The sequence below is a fragment of the Oncorhynchus tshawytscha genome, linkage group LG22 (genome assembly GCF_018296145.1).
Source record: "Oncorhynchus tshawytscha isolate Ot180627B linkage group LG22, Otsh_v2.0, whole genome shotgun sequence".
Taxonomy (NCBI): domain Eukaryota; kingdom Metazoa; phylum Chordata; class Actinopteri; order Salmoniformes; family Salmonidae; genus Oncorhynchus; species Oncorhynchus tshawytscha.
In genome coordinates, this window is record NC_056450.1 from 31,318,949 (window position 1) to 31,339,625 (window position 20,677).

At 44.9% G+C, this 20,677-nt stretch overlaps 1 protein-coding gene across 1 annotated transcript in view; it reads right to left on the bottom strand.

The window, feature by feature from the left end:
• Positions 1-15,788, bottom strand: part of b4galt5 (UDP-Gal:betaGlcNAc beta 1,4- galactosyltransferase, polypeptide 5) — a 53,263-nt gene extending 37,475 nt beyond the window's left edge. The window contains exon 1 of the mRNA XM_024385146.2: positions 15,234-15,788. Coding sequence (XP_024240914.1) covers positions 15,234-15,339 — 106 coding nt within the window. The 5' untranslated portion in view covers positions 15,340-15,788. The remainder of the gene's footprint in view (positions 1-15,233) is intronic.
• Positions 15,789-20,677: the final 4,889 nt, after the last annotated feature.

Sequence of the window (20,677 nt, forward strand, 5' to 3'; positions counted from 1 at the left end):
ACAGGCAGCCGGGTCTATAAAAAAAGTGTCAAGAGAAAAGAGCAGTATCATTATTCATCTGGGATAGTGTGTTAACATCATGGAGAATAAAGGACTTTATACACTATATAGGATGAGGCATCTTAATGGTTGGAGGCTTCCTCTCCTCATCGTCTTCACCTTGGCTGATGGAAAAACACATGAAAGAAATATGGTGGATGAAATATATAGTGTACAAAACATTAAGAACACCTTCCTAATATTGAGTTCCACCCCCTTTTGAAAATCCTTCTTGAACCTGTCTCCTCCCCTTCACCGACATTGATTGAAGTGGATTTAACAAGTGACATCAATAAGCGAGCTTTCAGCTGGATTTAGCTGGTCAGTTGATGGAAAGTGATGTTTTGTACCCTGTGTACAATCACCTGTCCAATTCTTTCACCTCACCGTTCAGACCGTTCAGACTATGGATGAAACAGACTGGATTTGGATGGACTGAATGGTATTGTTAAGCAGATTAATTAAATTAGGCATTATAAATCCCAAATAGTTTGTTGGCTCTAAAGTGCTGCCTCACTGACCAAAAAGTTAATGAGTTAGACATTACCCTCAATGGTCATTCTCTAGTCCCTACCAACCAGCTACACACGGACTGGAGGTCAACAAGACCGACTGACAGCCAGACATGGTTTTTGCCTCCATTCGCGTTTGCCAAAATGCAAAGCACCCTGCTACACACCACCATGCTCATGACATGAGCGCTGACACACACACACACACACACACACACACACACCTTTTGAGTTTACACAAATCAGGATTCAAATGATGCTATGAGCAGGATGCTGCTTTGCTGCCTTCCATTGTTAAGCCAAAATGGCAGCTTGGAAGGAAGTGGCTTGCTATGCACACACACACACACACACACACACACACACACACACACACACACACACGTACATGCCTACACACACACACACACAACGTAGTCTCAGAGCATTTTGTATTATTCTGTACGTCATTTTGAGAAACTCCATTTCGTATGATATGTTACGAATTTGTGGGGCTAACATTAGCTAGGTGGCTAGCTCTAAACTAGCTAGCTCTAGGGGTTAAGGTTAGGAGTAGGGTTAAGGTTAGGGGAAGGGTTAAGGATAGGGTTAGCTAACATGCTAAGTAGTTGCAAAATAGCTAAAAAGTAGTAAGTCATTGCAAAGTTGCTAATTATCTAAAATGCTAAAGCTGTCTGTGATGAGATTCGAACACGCATTAAGTAACCTTCCATGTTATCCAACATAGCATACTAATTTCAGTGTCCTGGATTTACGCTTACTATGTTACATGTAGTCTAGGAGACCAGTCTGGCACACAGGACAAATAAAATCTCACACACACACACACACACACACAAATGAAAAGCATTTCTAACACAGCAATTTTTTGAGCTGCCTTGCAGGAAACTCGGGTGGGGGCACTAAAAAGCCTGGAGAGGCAAGCAATGCAGGAAGAGGGGCACAAACTGACCCTGAGTCATCAAGGAAACTACACAACTCAAATTCAACAGATAATGAAAAATGTAAAAACTTTGCATCACAGACACAATATTTCTGCTAGTCATTTCCTTTACTTGGATGGGTTTTGCAAGTCTCAGGGTTTTACAGTCAGGAAACCGGATTCCAAAACCTTTAAAGAAGCAGTCAATTTAGGCCCTGCATGAACAGATTTCAGCTGAAACCCTGCCAACTCACAAATTGTCCATAGCTGTAGAGTCGTTTATTGAGAAAACAAGCAGAGCCTGCCAAAACCAGACAGACTTCAAAGGTTCAAAGGTGGCATGCAGCAAGGAAACGGTGACGTAAGAGGTTGGCATGGAGACAAAGACACAGTCAAACAGGGAGAGGCTAGTCAAACCGGGAGAGGCCAGTCGAACCGTGAAATAACTTCTTTTGGGGGGGGTCGGACATACCCGACCAGAGCTGGTTGAGTGAAAGCTGAGCTCGCTCCAATTTTTCACTAGATGTTATCAGGTGAGCAAGGCTATAACCTGTTATCTACACATTACAGATGCAGCTAGTGTGTGGAGCATAGCAACATCAGCAGGGCATTTGTGGTTATAGCATTGGGGCAGTAACCAAACGGTCGCTGGTTCAAATACCCAAGTCGACAAGGTGAAAAATCTGTCGATGTGCCCTTAAACAAGGAAACCCTCATTTGCTCCAGGGGCGCCGTACTACGATGGTTGACCCTGTAAAACAACACATTTCACTGCACCTGTCCAGTGTGTGACAATAAAACATTATTATTATTATTATTAAATAAGCATTAGAGCCAACCCTCTGCTGCAACACTGTGCATAGGCATTGTCTGTCTGTCCACTCTCTAGTAATACATTTTAGCCTCAGTCTCTCTCTTTGGGTATCCCGGGTCACCGGGGTCTGAGAAAAGAGGACTGCTACCACTGGTCGCTGTGTGTGGGTGACTGACCGACCATAATAACACACCGCCATAGTTACCACAGCAGGCAACATGAACTAACTGGCAGTTCACACCCACTCTCTCCCTGTAATTAACAGAATCACATGCTATCAGGATGGGAGAAATATACCATGGAGATGTATGCCATAAAACCATGGGAATCAGCCTGGCGTCGCAGGATAAGCTTTAGCAGTCAACACCTTGGAGATGTATTCCATAAAACCATGGGCATCAGCCTGGCGTCACAGGATAAGCTTTAGCAGTCAATACCTTGGAGATGTATGCAATGTCATTTTTATGAGGTGTGTGTGTGTGTGTGTGTGTGTGAGGGTACAGTCAGTCACTGACACTTAACTAAGCTAAAGCACTGTTTTGCTGGTTCAAAGCATGTAGCCTTTACACTCGTACATGGGTTGAAAATGGCAGATTTGGGCACTAATAAGCACCTAAATCTGAACGCAGTGGCTGTATAGTAATGCTACACATGATGTCAGAGCTCCAGCTCTGTGCTTCCAGTGCTGTGTGGGTTTTATGCTGACTGACGTTCTGAACTTGAGCAACTCGTGTGACAAGAAGTAGCCCCATCCCTCCTGGTAAGTGGGGAACTTTTTGGATATTCGAGTGAGGAGAATGCTGTAAATGAAGAGGACGATGTATTATGAAAGATGAGACGTTGAGAATTATAATAAATTCCCACAAGTCCAAATGTTCACTTCACATTTCCAAGTCATAAAAAAACTCATGTCATACACAAATGTCAACGTTTATGATCACGAGGTTTGATGTGCAGTTGCAAGTCGACATGGCGTCATACCCTGGGTTGTTCTGAACAGAATGAGCCTGTTTGTTGTGAAGAAAATGCCTGAATGCACTCATGAGTCCTTTCTATGTGCACCAAAATTGCACTTCTCTGAATTGCCTTATAAAATAAGATCTAACAGTGTTTCACAACTTAGCTAGTTATGTTGGCAATAGAACAAGCTTTCAAATTATGCCCACCTGACCCAGATTGAGATTTAGAAAATGGGCAATTTTTGGATTGTGTAAACAGTAATTGTGTGATGGCGAGGATGCAGGGTTGTGTGTCGTGGGCATAATATGTATCCATGCATCACATGCGACTCCTAATAAGACTAAGCAATTAGCCTATTCAAATGTTTATCTGACTCCAGAAAGATTATTTAGCAATATGCAAGAACACCATAGTAGAGTTACAATAATAGGCAATGAAGAAATGTCTAAATACAAATGTATTGAATGACTTTGTAAAATGAATGGATTCACATACAAGGCATAAACTTAAGTTACAATGCATTACAAGGCTTTATTCTAAGCATATAGATCCTAAGGTTAACTTACAAGACAAAGCATGAAATCTGTCGTTCTGAACAGGCAGTTAACCCACTGTCCCTAGGCAGTCATTGAAAATAAGAATTTGTTCTTAACTGACTTGCCTAGTTAAATAAAGCTAAAAATAAAAATGAACAAGGAGACACTTACTAGACCGGAGGCCTAGAAAATGAGAATTGATCATATAACCTTCTTCCATGGACTGGATACGAGAGAGAACAAAGGCATTTAATTCCATTTATAACATCTGAAGATGTAACCTTTCAACCCAAAACCAACCATTGGTCAATCAAACGATACAGAGTTACCAGAATAACCTGACGACCAAGACCCAACCTAAACAGGATGTCACAGCAGTTAAAGGCTTGTGTGGGGATGAGACTTATGCAAATAAAGACAGAATTCCTGAAATAACAAGAAAACCTGTTTTAGAGCCAGTTTTAGAGCTGTCCAGACAAGTTACCACAGAGATCATCCATCCATATAGATAGCATCAGAGGAGTTCTCCTCAGTGAACAGTTACCACAGAGATCATCCATCCATCCATATAGATCTCCTCAGTGAACAGTTACCACAGAGATCATCCATCCATATTGATAGCATCAGAGGAGTTCTCCTCAGTGAACAGTTACCACAGAGATCATCCATCCATCCATATAGATCTCCTCAGTGAACAGTTACCACAGAGATCATCCATCCATATTGATAGCATCAGAGGAGTTCTCCTCAGTGAACAGTTACCACAGAGATCATCCATCCATCCATATAGATCTCCTCAGTGAACAGTTACCACAGAGATCATCCATCCATCCATATAGATCTCCTCAGTGAACAGTTACCAGAGATCATCAGAGTACTCCTCAGTGAACCTGTTTCAGATAGAATAATGCTATAGTATCCGTGTTTGGTATCTATCAGTCATTCAATAGTCAGTCCTCTGGATACTGTAACATAGATACATTTTGGCCCCTCAGAGGGAGAAGGGCTGACTAGTCCTTGGGCATTGACCTTTGTTCCTGGACCATTTGCCATGCAGTTCCATGTAACAGAAAACACATAAATTAGGGCCAAGCCTACATGTGTACCAAACAAAACAACTAAAAGTGTGCTGGCCCTAGTTCCTCAATGGTACAGCTAAACATTTTTTTTATTAAAAGCACCTTGTAGTTGAAGACTGTTCGGTGAGTCATAAAAGTGCATTGAAATGACTTAGAAACTGTGCACACTTTAGAGAGGTGTTCGTCCCGGTCATTTTTTATGTTACAATCAACAGTGTCACGTTTGGATTCAGTCTTGTGTCAGGTGACCTTGTGTTCTCAACTTTAGTCTAATACTTTTCCCATAAGCTCCAAACTGTTCTCTTTCATGTGCTCCCATGGTGATGCATATGCTTGTGTCTTCTTTAAGAAACATTTCCATTTAGCCCTATCCATTAGAGGCCAATGGTTAAACCAATGAATAACCAGACACAGAATGTCTTACACAAACGTACTGTGACCTACTTGTTCCTGGTACAGAGAGTGAACTTACTTCCTCAACACCCATATAAAAGGGAGCAGAATAAGGAAGTTGACAGTTTAGCTGCATCAATATGTTTAAAGTAATACCTCCAATGTTGTAATTTTAGCTTAGAGAACATGACCATGCATTGTGGTCAGTGTTTTATAAACATTGATTTTAATGACATGATGATGCCCAAATAAACAAATTATTACATCCAAATTGTATTTCCAATGAACTGTGAAATCTATAAAACGCTAGCTAGTTAACAGACTGTAACATCAAACGTAACCAAAATGTTCAATGGGTTGTAGACTAGAGATGGCTTTAGGGCAGGAACTTGGCTGTCCCTTTGACTGAATGCACGATGGAACTAACAGTGGCACAGACCATGTAGTAGTAGAACATCCCCTTTGTTCAGTACACCTGGGGGTTTCACCTACAAACCCCACACACACAGCACTGACACACACAGCACTGACACACACAGCACTGACACACACGCAGCACTGACACACGCAACACTGACACACGCAACACTGACACACGCAACACTGACACACGCAACACTGACACACAAGAAGCACCTGGATTTCTCATCTCGCTTGCTCTGAGTGTGCCAGAGCGTGGGTGTCTCTATAAATAGGGCTTGTGCCTTCCCCAGCTCCGACGGGATCCTCTCATGTTTTAATTAAGTAAACTGCAGTCATCAAGCCCAGCTGTGGCCTGCATCCCCGGCCTCCCAACTGCATCACAGCATCCATGCTCCAGGGCCACAGAGAAGCTGAGCTCATATGGGTATGTGTGTGTGTGTGGCGCAGTTTGTTGTGCTTGTTGGAGGGGGTCTATATGTGTTTTTATGACTACACTCCAGTGACGCAGAAACTAGGGACTGGGCCTAAGGGAGAGGGGCATGCTGGGTAAAACATACTGGTGTTTCGGAAAGCTCCCCTGGAGTGTAACAGAGAACGAGGGTACTCCCGATCTGTCTATCCCTCCCCCTCATCTCTCCTCTCTCTAGTCATCTATTTGTTTCATTCTCCTCTGGTATCTCTTCACCTACTCATCCCAGAATACTCCCACCCTCCCCTGTCCCTCTCCTCCTCTCTCTTCCCCCTGCACCCACTACGTTCCTCATACTTTGACTACCTCCCATGTACATACCCTTTATACCCTCCCTTCCCTCCCCCATCTCTCCCCTCCACCTACCCCTTATACCCTCCCATCCCCTCCCCTATACCCTCCCCCACATCTCCCCTACACCTACCCTTTTACCCTCCCCTGTATCTACCGCTTACACCCTCCCCTGTATCTACCGCTTACACCCTCCCCCAGTATCTACCGCTTACACCCTCCCCCAGTATCTACCGCTTACACCCTCCCCCAGTATCTACCGCTTACACCCTCCCCCAGTATCTACCGCTTACACCCTCCCCCAGTATCTACCGCTTACACCCTCCCCCAGTATCTACCGCTTACACCCTCCCCCAGTATCTACCGCTTACACCCTCCCCCAGTATCTACCGCTTACACCCTCCCCCAGTATCTACCGCTTACACCCTCCCCCAGTATCTACCGCTTACACCCTCCCCCAGTATCTACCGCTTACACCCTCCCCTGTATCTACCGCTTACACCCTCCCCTGTATCTACCGCTTACACCCTCCCCTGTATGTACCGCTTACACCCTCCCCTGTATCTACCGCTTACACCCTCCCCTGTATCTACCGCTTACACCCTCCCCTGTATCTACCGCTTACACCCTCCCCTGTATCTACCGCTTACACCCTCCCCTGTATCTACCGCTTACACCCTCCCCTGTATCTACCGCTTACACCCCCCCCTGTATCTACCGCTTACACCCCCCCTGTATCTACCGCTTACACCCTCCCCTGTATCTACCGCTTACACCCCAGTATCTACCGCTTACACCCCAGTATCTACCGCTCACCCTCCCCCAGTATCTACCGCTTACACCCTCCCCCAGTATCTACCGCTTACACCCCCCCCAGTATCTACCGCTTACACCCCCTGTATCTACCCCCCCTCCCTGTATCTACCGCTTACTGGGGTGTACACCTACCGCTCCCCCCCCCAGTATCTACCGCTTACACCCTCCCCCAGTATCTACCGCTTACACCCTCCCCCAGTATCTACCGCTTACACCCTCCCCCAGTATCTACCGCTTACACCCTCCCCCTGTATCTACCGCTTACACCCTCCCCCTGTATCTACCGCTTACACCCTCCCCCTGTATCTACCGCTTACACCCTCCCCCTGTATCTACCGCTTACACCCTCCCCCTGTATCTACCGCTTACACCCTCCCCCTGTATCTACCGCTTACACCCTCCCCCTGTATCTACCGCTTACACCCTCCCCCTGTATCTACCGCTTACACCCTCCCCCTGTATCTACCGCTTACACCCTCCCCTGTATCTACCGCTTACACCCCCCCTGTATCTACCGCTTACACCCCCTGTATCTACCGCTTACCCCCCCTGTATCTACCGCTTACACCCCCCCTGTATCTACCGCTTACACCCCCTGTATCTACCGCTTACACCCCCTGTATCTACCGCTTACACCCCCTGTATCTACCGCTTACACCCCCCCTGTATCTACCGCTTACACCCCCTGTATCTACCGCTTACACCCCCCTGTATCTACCGCTACACCCCCTGTATCTACCGCTTACACCCCCTGTATCTACCGCTTACACCCCCTGTATCTACCGCTACACCCCCCCTGTATCTACCGCTTACACCCCCTGTATCTACCGCTTACACCCCCCCTGTATCTACCGCTTACACCCCCCCCTGTATCTACCGCTTACACCCCCCCGTATCTACCGCCACCCCCCCTGTATCTACCGCTTACACCCCCCCCCCCTGTATCTACCGCTTACACCCTCCCCCAGTATCTACCGCTTACACCCTCCCCCTGTATCTACCGCTTACACCCCCCCTGTATCTACCGCTTACACCCTCCCCCCTGTATCTACCGCTTACACCCCCCCCTGTATCTACCGCTTATACCCTCCCATATATCTACCGCTTACACCCTCCCATATATCTACCGCTTACACCCTCCCATATATCTACCGCTTATAAGTGGTAGATACAGGGGAGGGGAGAGACGGGAGGGTGTAAGTGGTAGATACAGGGGAGGGTGTAAGTGGTAGATACAGGGGAGGGGATACGTGGTAGATACAGGGGAGGGGATACGTGGTAGATACAGGGGAGGGGATAAGTGGTAGATACAGGGGAGGGGATAAGTGGTAGATACAGGGGAGGGGAGAGACGGGAGGGTGTATCTACCACGTATACCCTCCCCCTCCATCTCCTCCCCGGTTTCCTTCATAAACTCCTCCTCCCCTGTATGTTAATTAGTTTAAGTTTAATGTATTTGCACCAAAGAAAGTGAGAGAACAATACAGATAAAAACACATTTCAAAAAATGGTGTGCAGGTTGTGGTTGGAAGCCCAAGGTATTATATGAAAACCACACCACAAAAAAAGTAAAGGTTTGTTAAAACAAATAACAAAATCTACCAATTATAAATGTGTAAATGAATGAAATATATGTGTTTTGTTTAAATGTGTGTGTGCATGTGAGTGAGAGAGAGTTAGGCTATATGTAGTATGTCCCTGTATCCAACATCTCTCTCTCCATCATTCTTCCTCTTAACCCCATGTCATTCCTCCTTTTCCTAGTCATTTTCCACCCCATTATATTCCCCACCCCCAGAACTACTGTACTCTGACCTCTTCTCCTGTATCACCCCTCTGTGAGGCCCCAAGTGTTGGGGTCTAAACTGTAGCTTTTAGTAGCAGCAGTCCTGCTCCTAGTTACCATCCATTAATAATGGCCTGCTGCTAGTTCTGTTTCTGGACCCATCTTACATTCAGGGTCATGCAGCCATTAAAACACTACAATCAACACCCAGGACAACCAGAGAGAGAGAGAGGAAAAGGCAGGGCAACAGAGGGAAGGAGGAAAAGGCAGGGCAACAGAGGAAAAGGCAGGGCAACAGAGGGAAGGCGGAAAAGGCAGGGCAACAGAGGGAAAGGCAGGGCAACAGAGGGAAAGGCAGGGCAACAGAGGAAAAGGCAGGGCAACAGAGGAAAAGGCAGGGTAACAGAGGGAAAGGAGGGAAAGACAGGGCAACAGAGGAAAGGCAGGGCAACAGAGGAAAAGGCAGGGCAACAGAGGAAAAGGCAGGGCAACAGAGGAAAAGGCAGGGCAACAGAGGAAAAGGCAGGGCAACAGAGGAAAGGCAGAGCAACAGAGGGAAAGGCAGAGCAACAGAGGGTACCAGAGGGAAAGGCAGGGTACCAGAGGGAAAGGCAGGGTACCAGAGGGAAAGGCAGGGTACCAGAGGGAAAGGCAGGGTACCAGAGGGAAAGGCAGGGTACCAGAGGGAAAGGCAGGGTACCAGAGGGAAAGGCAGGGTACCAGAGGGAAAGGCAGGGTAACAGAGGGAAAGGCAGGGTAACAGAGGGAAAGGCAGGGTAACAGAGGGAAAGGCAGGGTAACAGAGGGAAAGGCAGGGCAACAGAGGGATGGAAAACTGTTTGCACTAACAAATGGAGATCATCAATAAATGAAGTTTAAAAAAAGAATGGTGGTAAATGAATGAAGCCAAATTATGGTTTTAGAACGTCCGTAAATTGTTCAGAGAGTAAACTGGCTGACATTTAAAAAATTGTAGACAAGAGTCAGGGTAAAAAACCCATGACCTGCAAAGCCAATTCCAATCAGTTGACGTGTTCCCCCATACGAACATTGATTCAATTATTGATTAAGTCAGCTTGAATAGGTAAAAAGCACAGGTGGGTCAATAGCCATTCTGATGACTTAGGGAGATCAGCTTACCCTTTGATGATTTGTAAAGTTCCAACATGTGAGTTACAAGGGAGGAACTGGACATCCAATGGGTTGGAGCAGGTGTTGGACATCAAAATGTTCACCAACAAATACACCTGCTGAACTAGGACTCCGTCCTTATAATAGCTCATATGACTATAAATCATTATTTCATATGCTTATAATGCTTTATACTTGTATGATAGGTCTGTCCATGAGTAAGGGGAGGCCGGCATTATGTAGATGTGTGCCTTTAGTCCCAGTGAAGCAGTATAGCAGCATTAAAAAAGCAGGATGTTCTACAGTGAAGTGGTTGAAGCACAATATCCGGGCTTCAATGAATATGAGCTTATTGAATAAATAGCACATGAGCACTGTAGCTTCTGATCAAGAGACAAGTCAGAACAGTTTAGACTACATTGTACGTTGATGGCTGTATGTTGAAATAGAAGTGATGTTTTGACTATGGTCTCTTATATAATACATTTATAAAGCATTATAAGCAAATGAAAGAATGATTTAAAGGAGTCCAGGACAGAGGGAAATATGGTGCTGTCTGAAATCCTTACTTTACCCCTACCCAATCATTTCCTAAACTAGATCCTCAGGACCCAGAGGGGTGCACGTTTTGGTTTCTGCCCTAACACTACACAGCTGATTTAAATGATCAAAGCTTGATGATTAGTTGATTATTTGAATCAGCTGTGTAGTGCTAGGGGGAAGAAGATTTTTTGTTTTAGCAGAATATATTACCACGTTGTTAGTTTTAGCAAGGCCATCTTTGACTAATCGTGAAACCGTTCATGACCTACTGTACAAAACATATGCCCTATAGTAACCCTTCTTCCCTGCCTCTGATTGGGCCCGCCTCTGCCGGTTGGATAGTACGAACCATGTGATCGGTTATCTCACTTCAACTAAATAACTACTAACTTGTTCTTTATCATAGGAATTGTTACTCGAAACAGTTATGTCATTTGTGTCAGATTTAATGCGGAATGTAAAGCTGCACATTGATTCATGTCCAAGCTTCTCAACAGCATGAGGCTAGAGTGCGATATGCTCAGAGTTGAAGTGAAGGGCTTGATCAACCCTCCTCAAATACAAAACTGACCTTAATCTAAGGGCAACTTCATCCTTCTCAGCACAGTAGTACCTACTAGTTTACTGAGACACACCCACCCTGGTGATTAGCTTACTCAGTCATATACCTATCCAGTGGTGTAAAGTACTTCAGTAAAAATACTTGAAAGTACTACTTAAGTCATTTTTAGGGTATATATTTGAGAACTTTTACTTCACTACATTCCTAAAGAAAAGGATGTACTTTTTACTCCACACATTTCCCTGACACTCAAAAGTACTTGTTACATGTTGAATGCTTAGCAGGACAAGAAATGGTCTAATTCACACACTTATCCAGAGAACATCCCTACTGCCTCTGATCTGGTGGACTCACTAAACACGTGCTTCATTTGAAAATTATGTCAGAGTGTTGGAGCATGCTCCTGGCTATCCGTACATTTTTTTTTTTAAAGAAAGTAAAATTGTGTAATCTGGTTTGCTTAATATAAGTAATATGAAATGTATACTTTTACTTTTGATACTTAAGTATATTTTCACAATTACATTTACTTTTGATCCATGAATATATTTAAAATCAAATATTTTTAATCAAGTAGTATTTTACTGCGTGACTTTCAGTTGAGTCATTTTCTATGAAGGCATCTTTACTTTCACTCAAGTATGACAATTGGGTACTTTTCCCACCACTGTATCACTCTTCACTCGCTGTGCTGTGGAAGTCAAACTGTTCTGTTCATTCATTAAATAATCACACCACTAATTGAGTCTAATCAAGAAATAACTATATTTTCTAAACAGTAGCCTTGCATGTTGTGGCATTAACAGGTTGCTGTCCTAGACTCTCACAGTGACTCTCACAGTGACTGTCACAGGCAGCATAAGACTGGCAATAAATTGCCAAGAATCATCCCACACAACAGGATAAGAGTCATAATACAGTACAGTGTGGTGTAATAAAAACAGCTGACCTTTGGGCCACACAAAGAAACTCATGACTACAGCTGGACACCTCAGCTGATAAACTGGCCCTCTAGGAGTAGGAGCAGCCCAGCTACGTTACTGCACAGTCCTCTAGAAGTGGGAGGAGCCCAGCTACGTTACTGCACAGTCCTCTAGAAGTGGGAGCAGCCCAGCTACGTTACTGCACAGTCCTCTATGAGTGGGAGCAGCCCAGCTACGTTACTGCACAGTCCTCTAGGAGTAGGAGCAGCCCAGCTACGTTACTGCACAGTCCTCTATGAGTGGGAGCAGCTACATTACTGCACAGTCCTCTAGGAGTGGGAGCAGCCCAGCTACGTTACTGCACAGTCCTCTAGGAGTGGGAGCATCTACATTACTGCACAGTCCTCTATGAGTGGGAGCAGCCCAGCTATGTTACTGCACAGTCCTCTAGAAGTGGGAGCAGCTACATTACTGCACAGTCCTCTAGGAGTGGGACCAGCTACATTACTGCACAGTCCTCTAGGAGTGGGAGCAGCTACATTACTGCACAGTCCTCTAGGAGTGGGAGCAGCTACATTACTGCACAGTCCTCTAGGAGTGGGAGCATCTACATTACTGCACAGTCCTCTAGGAGTGGGAGCATCTACATTACTGCACAGTCCTCTAGGAGTGGGAGCATCTAAATTACTGTACAGTCCTCTAGGAGTGGGAGCATCTACATTACTGCACAGTCCTCTAGGAGTGGGAGCATCTACATTACTGCACAGTCCTCTAGGAGTGGGAGCATCTACATTACTGTACAGTCCTCTAGGAGTGGGAGAAGCCCAGCTACGTTACTGCACAGTCCTCTAGGAGTGGGATCAGCTACATTACTGCACAGTCCTCTAGGAGTGGGAGCAGCCCAGCTACGTTGCTGTACAGTCCTCTAGGAGTAGGAGCCACCCAATTACGCTACTGTAAAGTCCTGTGGGAGTAGCCCAGTTACTGCACAGTCCTCTAGGAGTGGGAGCAGCTACATTACTGCACAGTCCTCTAGGAGTGGGAGCATCTACATTACTGCACAGTCCTCTAGGAGTGGGAGTAGCCCAGTTACTGCACAGTCCTCTAGGAGTCGGAGCAGCTACATTACTGCACAGTCCTCTAGGAGTGGGAGCAGCTACATTACTGCACAGTCCTCTAGGAGTGGGAGCATCTACATTACTGTACAGTCCTCTAGGAGTGAGATCAGCTACATTACTGCACAGTCCTCTAGGAGTGGGAGAAGCCCAGCTACATTACTGCACAGTCCTCTAGGAGTGGGATCAGCTACATTACTGTACAGTCCTCTAGGAGTGAGATCAGCTACATTACTGTACAGTCCTCTAGGAGTGGGAGCATCTACATTACTGCACAGTCCTCTAGGAGTGAGATCAGCTACATTACTGCACAGTCCTCTAGGAGTGGGAGCATCTACATTACTGTACAGTCCTCTAGGAGTGAGATCAGCTACATTACTGCACAGTCCTCTAGGAGTGGGAGAAGCCCAGCTACGTTACTGCACAGTCCTCTAGGTGTGGGAGCAGCTACGTTACTGCACAGTCCTCTAGGAGTGGGAGCAGCTACGTTACTGCACAGTCCTCTAGGAGTGGGAGCAGCTACATTACTGCACAGTCCTCTAGGAGTGGGAGCAGCTACATTACTGCACAGTCCTCTAGGAGTGGGAGCAGCTACATTACTGCACAGTCCTCTAGGAGTGGGAGCATCTACATTACTGTACAGTCCTCTAGGAGTGGGAGCAGCTACATTACTGCACAGTCCTCTAGGAGTGAGAGCAGCTACATTACTGCACAGTCCTCTAGGAGTGGGAGCATCTACATTACTGTACAGTCCTCTAGGAGTGAGATCCCAGCTACATTACTGCACAGTCCTCTAGGAGTGGGAGAAGCCCAGCTACGTTACTGCACAGTCCTCTAGGTGTGGGAGCAGCTCTACGTTACTGCACAGTCCTCTAGGAGTGGGAGCAGCTACATTACTGCACAGTCCTCTAGGAGTGGGAGCAGCTACATTACTGTACAGTCCTCTAGGAGTGGGAGCAGCTACATTACTGTACAGTCCTCTAGGAGTGGGAGCAGCTACATTACTGTACAGTCCTCTAGGAGTGGGAGCAGCCCAGCTACGTTGCTGCACAGTCCTCTAGGAGTGGGATCAGCTACATTACTGTACAGTCCTCTAGGAGTGGGAGCCACCCAATTACACTACTGTAAAGTCCCGTGGGAGTAGCCCAGTTACTGTAAAGTCCCGTGGGAGTAGCCCAGTTACTGTAAAGTCCTGTAGGAGTGGGAGCAGCCCAGTTACTGTAAAGTCCCGTGGGAGTGGGAGCAGCCCAGTTACTGTAAAGTCCCGTGGGAGTAGCCCAGTTACTGTAAAGTCCTGTAGGAGTGGGAGCAGCCCAGTTACTGTAATCTAGCCTGGGTACCAGACTGTTCAGCTATCATTCCACTCGCCACTCCTGTTTTTTGCCAAATCATTGCCAAAGACTTGGCAAATGACAGGAGTGGAAGGAATGAAAGCTAAACAGACTGGTACCCAAACTAAAAATCAATCCTCTATAACAAAGTATTCCATTAATTATATTCTATTCAACCATGCATGTTGCACTCTGAACCTTATGTTTCCAACGTTAGTGAGGATAATAAAATCCCCAATTATAGAAGTAGATTGATCCAATATGCTACTTTGCTCATCTGCAAAAGAGCAGGAACCCTAAAGCCGTTCTGATTATCCTCAGAGGCAGAAAAACAACAATGACTTCGCCATCATCACGCAGGTGCATTGCTAGCATCCAGTCGCGTCCCGGAATCATGAGCCATAAAATTGTCTGGAGACTACCAAGCAGCCTAAGCAGAGAGGCGCGCGGCTTTCCAAGCCTGTGAAACACTCCCATTAGTTGCCAGCGTGAGCTGTACATGATCTTCAACACACAGACGTGAGGATCTCATTATAATCACATAAAGGGTGATTTCAGTGTATTACAGATCAATGGGGACTGACTTACCGATACCAGGCGCTGAATAGATGAAGTACAATGCGGTAGTGGACAGTGAGAAGAGGAATATAAGCCCAAGGAATGACCTTCTCCGAAATCGCAGATGTGTCGGCATTATATAGTCGCAAAAACACGTAGACACGTTTTCTTCTTTACAATAGAGATAGGCTAACAGTAGGCCCCAAATCTCCCGAGCGTGTCCAGATGTAAACGCAATCCGCGAATAATCGGTTTTATTTGTCGACTGCAGCAGAGGATCTGCGGGAAAGATGAGTGGCCAGGCGAGTAGGAAGTCTAGCGAATAGGAAGACAGAATCGAAAGGTAAAACAGCTGAAGCCAGCTTTGATTCAGTTTAGAAGAAGTCCCAATGTGGAACAGCTAATCGCGACAATGCAGTCAAAACTGTCGGTGTCGTATTCAGTGGAAGGACATCATTAGCCTATAGTCAGACGCTGGGGAACTCGGCCGCTCGGGCGGTGGTAGCCTACTATGGACGGAAAGCTACTAGCGTCTACCTTCCACAGAAAAATGTGCCATGCCTTTATGAGGAGGCGTCTCGTTTCCCCATAGGGAGTGTGTGCAAACTCTTTCACTACGTCACTGATACTGATTGACTTTATGCAGTGGTGGAAAATGTACTCAATTGTCATGCTTGAGTAAAAGTAAAGATACCTTCATAGAAAATGACTGTTGAATGGCTTCTGTTTATGTATTTTTTTTAAATAAAATAATAGCTCATCAGCATTGAGCTAAACTGAGTTAGCTCAGTTGTGACATCATATTTAGCTTACATTAATTGGACTAAATCGTTTTTGGTATATTTTAGATGTCACTGTATTAGACTAAGCATAGGTGATTAAATTATGTTGAAATGGTGCTAGAATAGTGGAGGCGTCGCCTGTTTTCTTTGCAACTTGCGGTAACTCTCCATGGTTCAAAGTCAATAGTTGTTTAGTAGCCCGAAAATGTCGGAAACAGTAACTTGCTTGACCATGCTGTAGGTCATCTTAACTGTTTGTTACGCATGTAAAATGTTTTATGGACTTAACCGGAAATATGTCTCCGGTTTTGTGATGAAACAAAGGTGTGGTTGAATTTATTCTGCCATTGACTTCTTATTGTCTCGGCTTTAGGCGTATATATCACGGTGTCAAGGCATACAGTAGGAACTAACAGGTTATAGAGCAAACAACGCAATTATCCCAACACATAGGTTGTAATATGTCTTTTTTCCTGGCTTGCCTTCCCTGGTGATTTTACCCACGCACCACTACTGTTTGTGATGAATGATTCCGCCTGATCAGAGGAAGTAGGGATGACGAGTTATATTGATAGGCGCATGAATCGGACCATCATTCTGTCCTGTCTGAGCATTCGAAATGTAACGTATACTTTTTGGTGTCAGGGAAAATGTATGCGGGTAAAAAGTACATATGTTCTTTAGGAATGTAGTGGAGTAAAAGTCAAATTTGCAAAAAAAATATGAATAGGAAGTACAGATACCGAAAAAAAATGAAAGGGCACTTTTCAACTTCATATTCATTATCTGCAACAACAAACTACTGTCTAAATATGTGAAAACTGAGCGTTTCTACGTTTCATTTTTTTTTAAATGTAGAGTTAAAAAGTTATCTGATGACATCATCAAAAAGATTTTAAAAACAGTGATTTTTAAACACTGAGATTTGCGTTGACATGGGGAGCAAGAAAATATCCTATGGCTAGAAACTCATTAAAAGTTGTAGAAATCACTGAGGATTTTTTAGGCCTTATAATTTTAACCACAGATCATAGAAACACACTGGAATACGTTGCCTTTGGAAAGTATTCAGACCCCTTGAATTTTTTCACATTTTGTTAGTTTACAGCCTTATTCTAGAATTGATTAAATAGCTTTTCCCTCATCAATCTACCCCATAATGACAAAGCAAAAACAGTTTTTTTGAATTTTAGCTAATATATATATATATATATATATATATATATATCCGTTTATATATATATATAAAAACTGATATATAACATATACAGTTTACTTAATACTTTGTTGAAGAACCTTTGACAGCGATTACAGCCACAAGTCTTCTAGGGTATGACGCTACAAGCTTGGCACACATGTATTTGGAGAGTTTCTCCCATTCTTCTCTTCATATCAACTCAAGCTCTGTCAGGTTGGATGGGGAGAGTGGCTGCACAGCTATTTTCTCTCCAGAGATGTTCGATCGGGTTAAAGTCCGGGCTCTGGCTGGGCCATTCAACGACATTCAGAGACTTATATCAAAGCAACTCCTGCGTTGTCTTGGCTGTGTGTTTAGTGTCGTTGTCCTGTCGGAAGGTGAACCATCACCCCAGTCTGAGATCCTGAGTGCTCTGGAGGAGGTTTTCATTAAGGGTCTCTCTGTACTTTGTTCCGTTCATCTTTGCCTCGATCCTGACTAGTCTCAGAGTCCCTGCCGCTGGACAACAACCCCACAGCATGATGCTGCCACCACCATGCTTCACCGTAGGGATGGTGCCAGGTTTCCTCCAGACGTGACGCTTGGCATTCAGGCCAAAGAGTTCCATCTTAGTTTCATCAGACCAGAGAATCTTGTTTCTCATGGTCTGGGAGTCTTTTGGTGCCTTTGGCAAACTCCAAGCGGGCTGTCATGAGGTTTTTACTGAGGAGTTGCTTCCGTCCGATTGTTGGAGTGCTGCAGAGATGGTTGTATTTCTGGAAGGTTCTCCCATCTCCACAGAGGAACTCTATAGCTCTGTCAGAGTGAGCATTGGGTTCTTAGTCACCTCTCTAACCAAGGCCCTTCTCCCCCAATTGCTCAGTTTGGCCGGGTGGCCAGCTCTAGGAAGAGTCTTGGTGGTTCCAAACTTCTTCCATTTAAGACTGATGGAGTCCACTTTGTTCTTGGGGAACTTCAATGATGCAGAACTTTTTTTGGTACCCTTCCCCAGATCTGTGCCTCGACACAATCCTGTCTCGGAGCTCTACAGACAATTCCTTCGACCTCATGGCTTGGTTTTTGCTCTGACATGCACTGTCAACTGTGGGACCTTATATGCAGTTGAAGTCGGAAGTTTACATACACTTGGGTTGGAGTCATTAAAACTCGTTTTTCAACTACTCCACAAATTTCTTGTTAACAAACTATAGTTTTGGCAAGTTGGTTAGGACATCTACTTTGTGCATGACACAAGTCATTTTCCCAACAATTATTTACAGACAGATTATTTCACTTATAATCCACTGTATCACAATTCCAGTGGGTCAGAAGTTTACATACGCTAAATTGACTGTGACTTTAAACAGCTTGGGAAATTACAGAAAATGATGCCATGGCTTAAGAAGCTTTTGATAGGCTAATTGACATAATTTGAGTCAATTGGAGGTGTACCTGTGGATGTATTTCAAGGCCTACCTTCAAACTCAGTGCCTCTTTGCTTGACATCATGGGGAAATCAAAAGAAATCAGCCAAGACCTCAGGAAAAAAATTGTAGAGCTCCACAAGTCTGGTTCATCCTTGGGAGAAATGTCCAAATGCTTGAAGGTACCACGTTCATCTGTACAAACAGTAGTACGCAAGTATAAACACCATGGGACCACGCAGCCATCATACAGATCAGGAAGGAGACGCGCACTGTCTCCTAGAGATGAACTTTGGTGCAAAAAGTGCAAATCAATCCCAGAACAACAGCAAAGGACCTTGTTTGGATACTGGATGAAACAGGTACAAAAGTATCTATATCCACAGTAAAGAGTCCTATATCGACATAACCTGAAAGGCCGCTCAGCAAGGAAGAAGCCACTGCCTCCAGTATTTATGCTGCAGTAGTTTATGTGTCGGGGGGCTGGGGTCAGTTTGTTATATCTGGAGTACTTCTCCTGTCCTATTCGGTGTCCTGTGTGCGTTCTCTAATTCTCTCCTTCTCTCTTTCTTTCTCTCTCTCGGAGGACCTGAGCCCTAGGACCATGCCCCAGGACTACCTGACATGATGACTCCTTGCTGTCCCCAGTCCACCTGGCCATGCTGCTGTTCCAGTTTCAACTGACCTGAGCCCTAGGACCATGCCCCAGGACTACCTGACATGATGACTCCTTGCTGTCCCCAGTCCACCTGGCCATGCTGCTGCTCCAGTTTCAACTTCCACCTGACTGTGCTGCTCCAGTTTCAACTGTTCTGCCTTATTATTATTCGACCATGCTGGTCATTTATGAACATTTGAACATCTTGGCCATGTTCTGTTATAATCTCCACCCGGCACAGCCAGAAGAGGACTGGCCACCCCACATAGCCTGGTTCCTCTCTAGGTTTCTTCCTAGGTTTTGGCCTTTCTAGGGAGTTTTTCCTAGCCACCGTGCTTCTACACCTGCATTGCTTGCTGTTTGGGGTTTTAGGCTGGGTTTCTGTACAGCACTTTGAGATATCAGCTGATGTACGAAGGGCTATATAAATAAATTTGATTTGATTTGCTCCAAAACCGACATAAAAAAGCCAGACTATGGACTGCAACTGCACATGTGGACAAAGGTCGTACTTTTTGGAGAAATATCCTCTGGTCTGATGAAACAAAAATACAACAGTTTGGCCATAATGACCATCATTATGTTTGGAGGAAAAAGGGGGAGGCTTGCAAGCCAAAGAACACCATCCCAACCGTGAAGCACGGGTGTGGCAGCATTATGTTGTGGGGGTGCTTTGCTGCAGGAGGGACTGGTGCACTTCACAAACTAAATGGCATCATGAGTAAAGGAAAATTATGTGGATATATTGAAGCAACATCTCAAGACATCAAAGTTAAAGCTTGGTTTTAAATGGGTCTTCCAAATGGACAATGACCCCAAGCATACTTCCAAAGTTATGGCAAAATGGCTTAAGGACAATAAAGTCAAGGTATTGAAGTGGCCATCACAAAGCCCTGACCTCCATCCTATAGAAAATGTGTGGGCAGAACTGAAAAAGCATGTGCGAGCAAGGAGGCCTACAAACCTGACTCAGTTACGGCAGCTCTGTAAGGAACTTATTGTGGGACGCTTGTGGAAGGCTACCCGAAATGTTTGACCCAAGTTAAACAATTTAAAGATGATGCTCCCAAATACTAATTGAGTGTATGTCAACTTCTGACCCACTTTGAATGTGATGAAATAAATAAATGCTGAATTAAATCATTCTCTCTACTATTATTATGACTTTTCACATTCTTAAAATAAAGTGGTGATCCTAACTGACCTAAGACAGGGGATTTTTACGAGGATAAAATGTCAGGATTTGTGAAAAACTGAGTTTAAATGTATTTGGCTAAGGTGTATATAAACTTCTGACTTCAACTGTAGATAGCTGTGTGGCTTTCCAAATCATGTCCAATCAATTGAATTTACCACAGGTGGATTCCAATCAAGTTGTAGAAACAACTCAAGGATGATCATTGGCAACATGATGCACCTGAGTGCAATTTCGA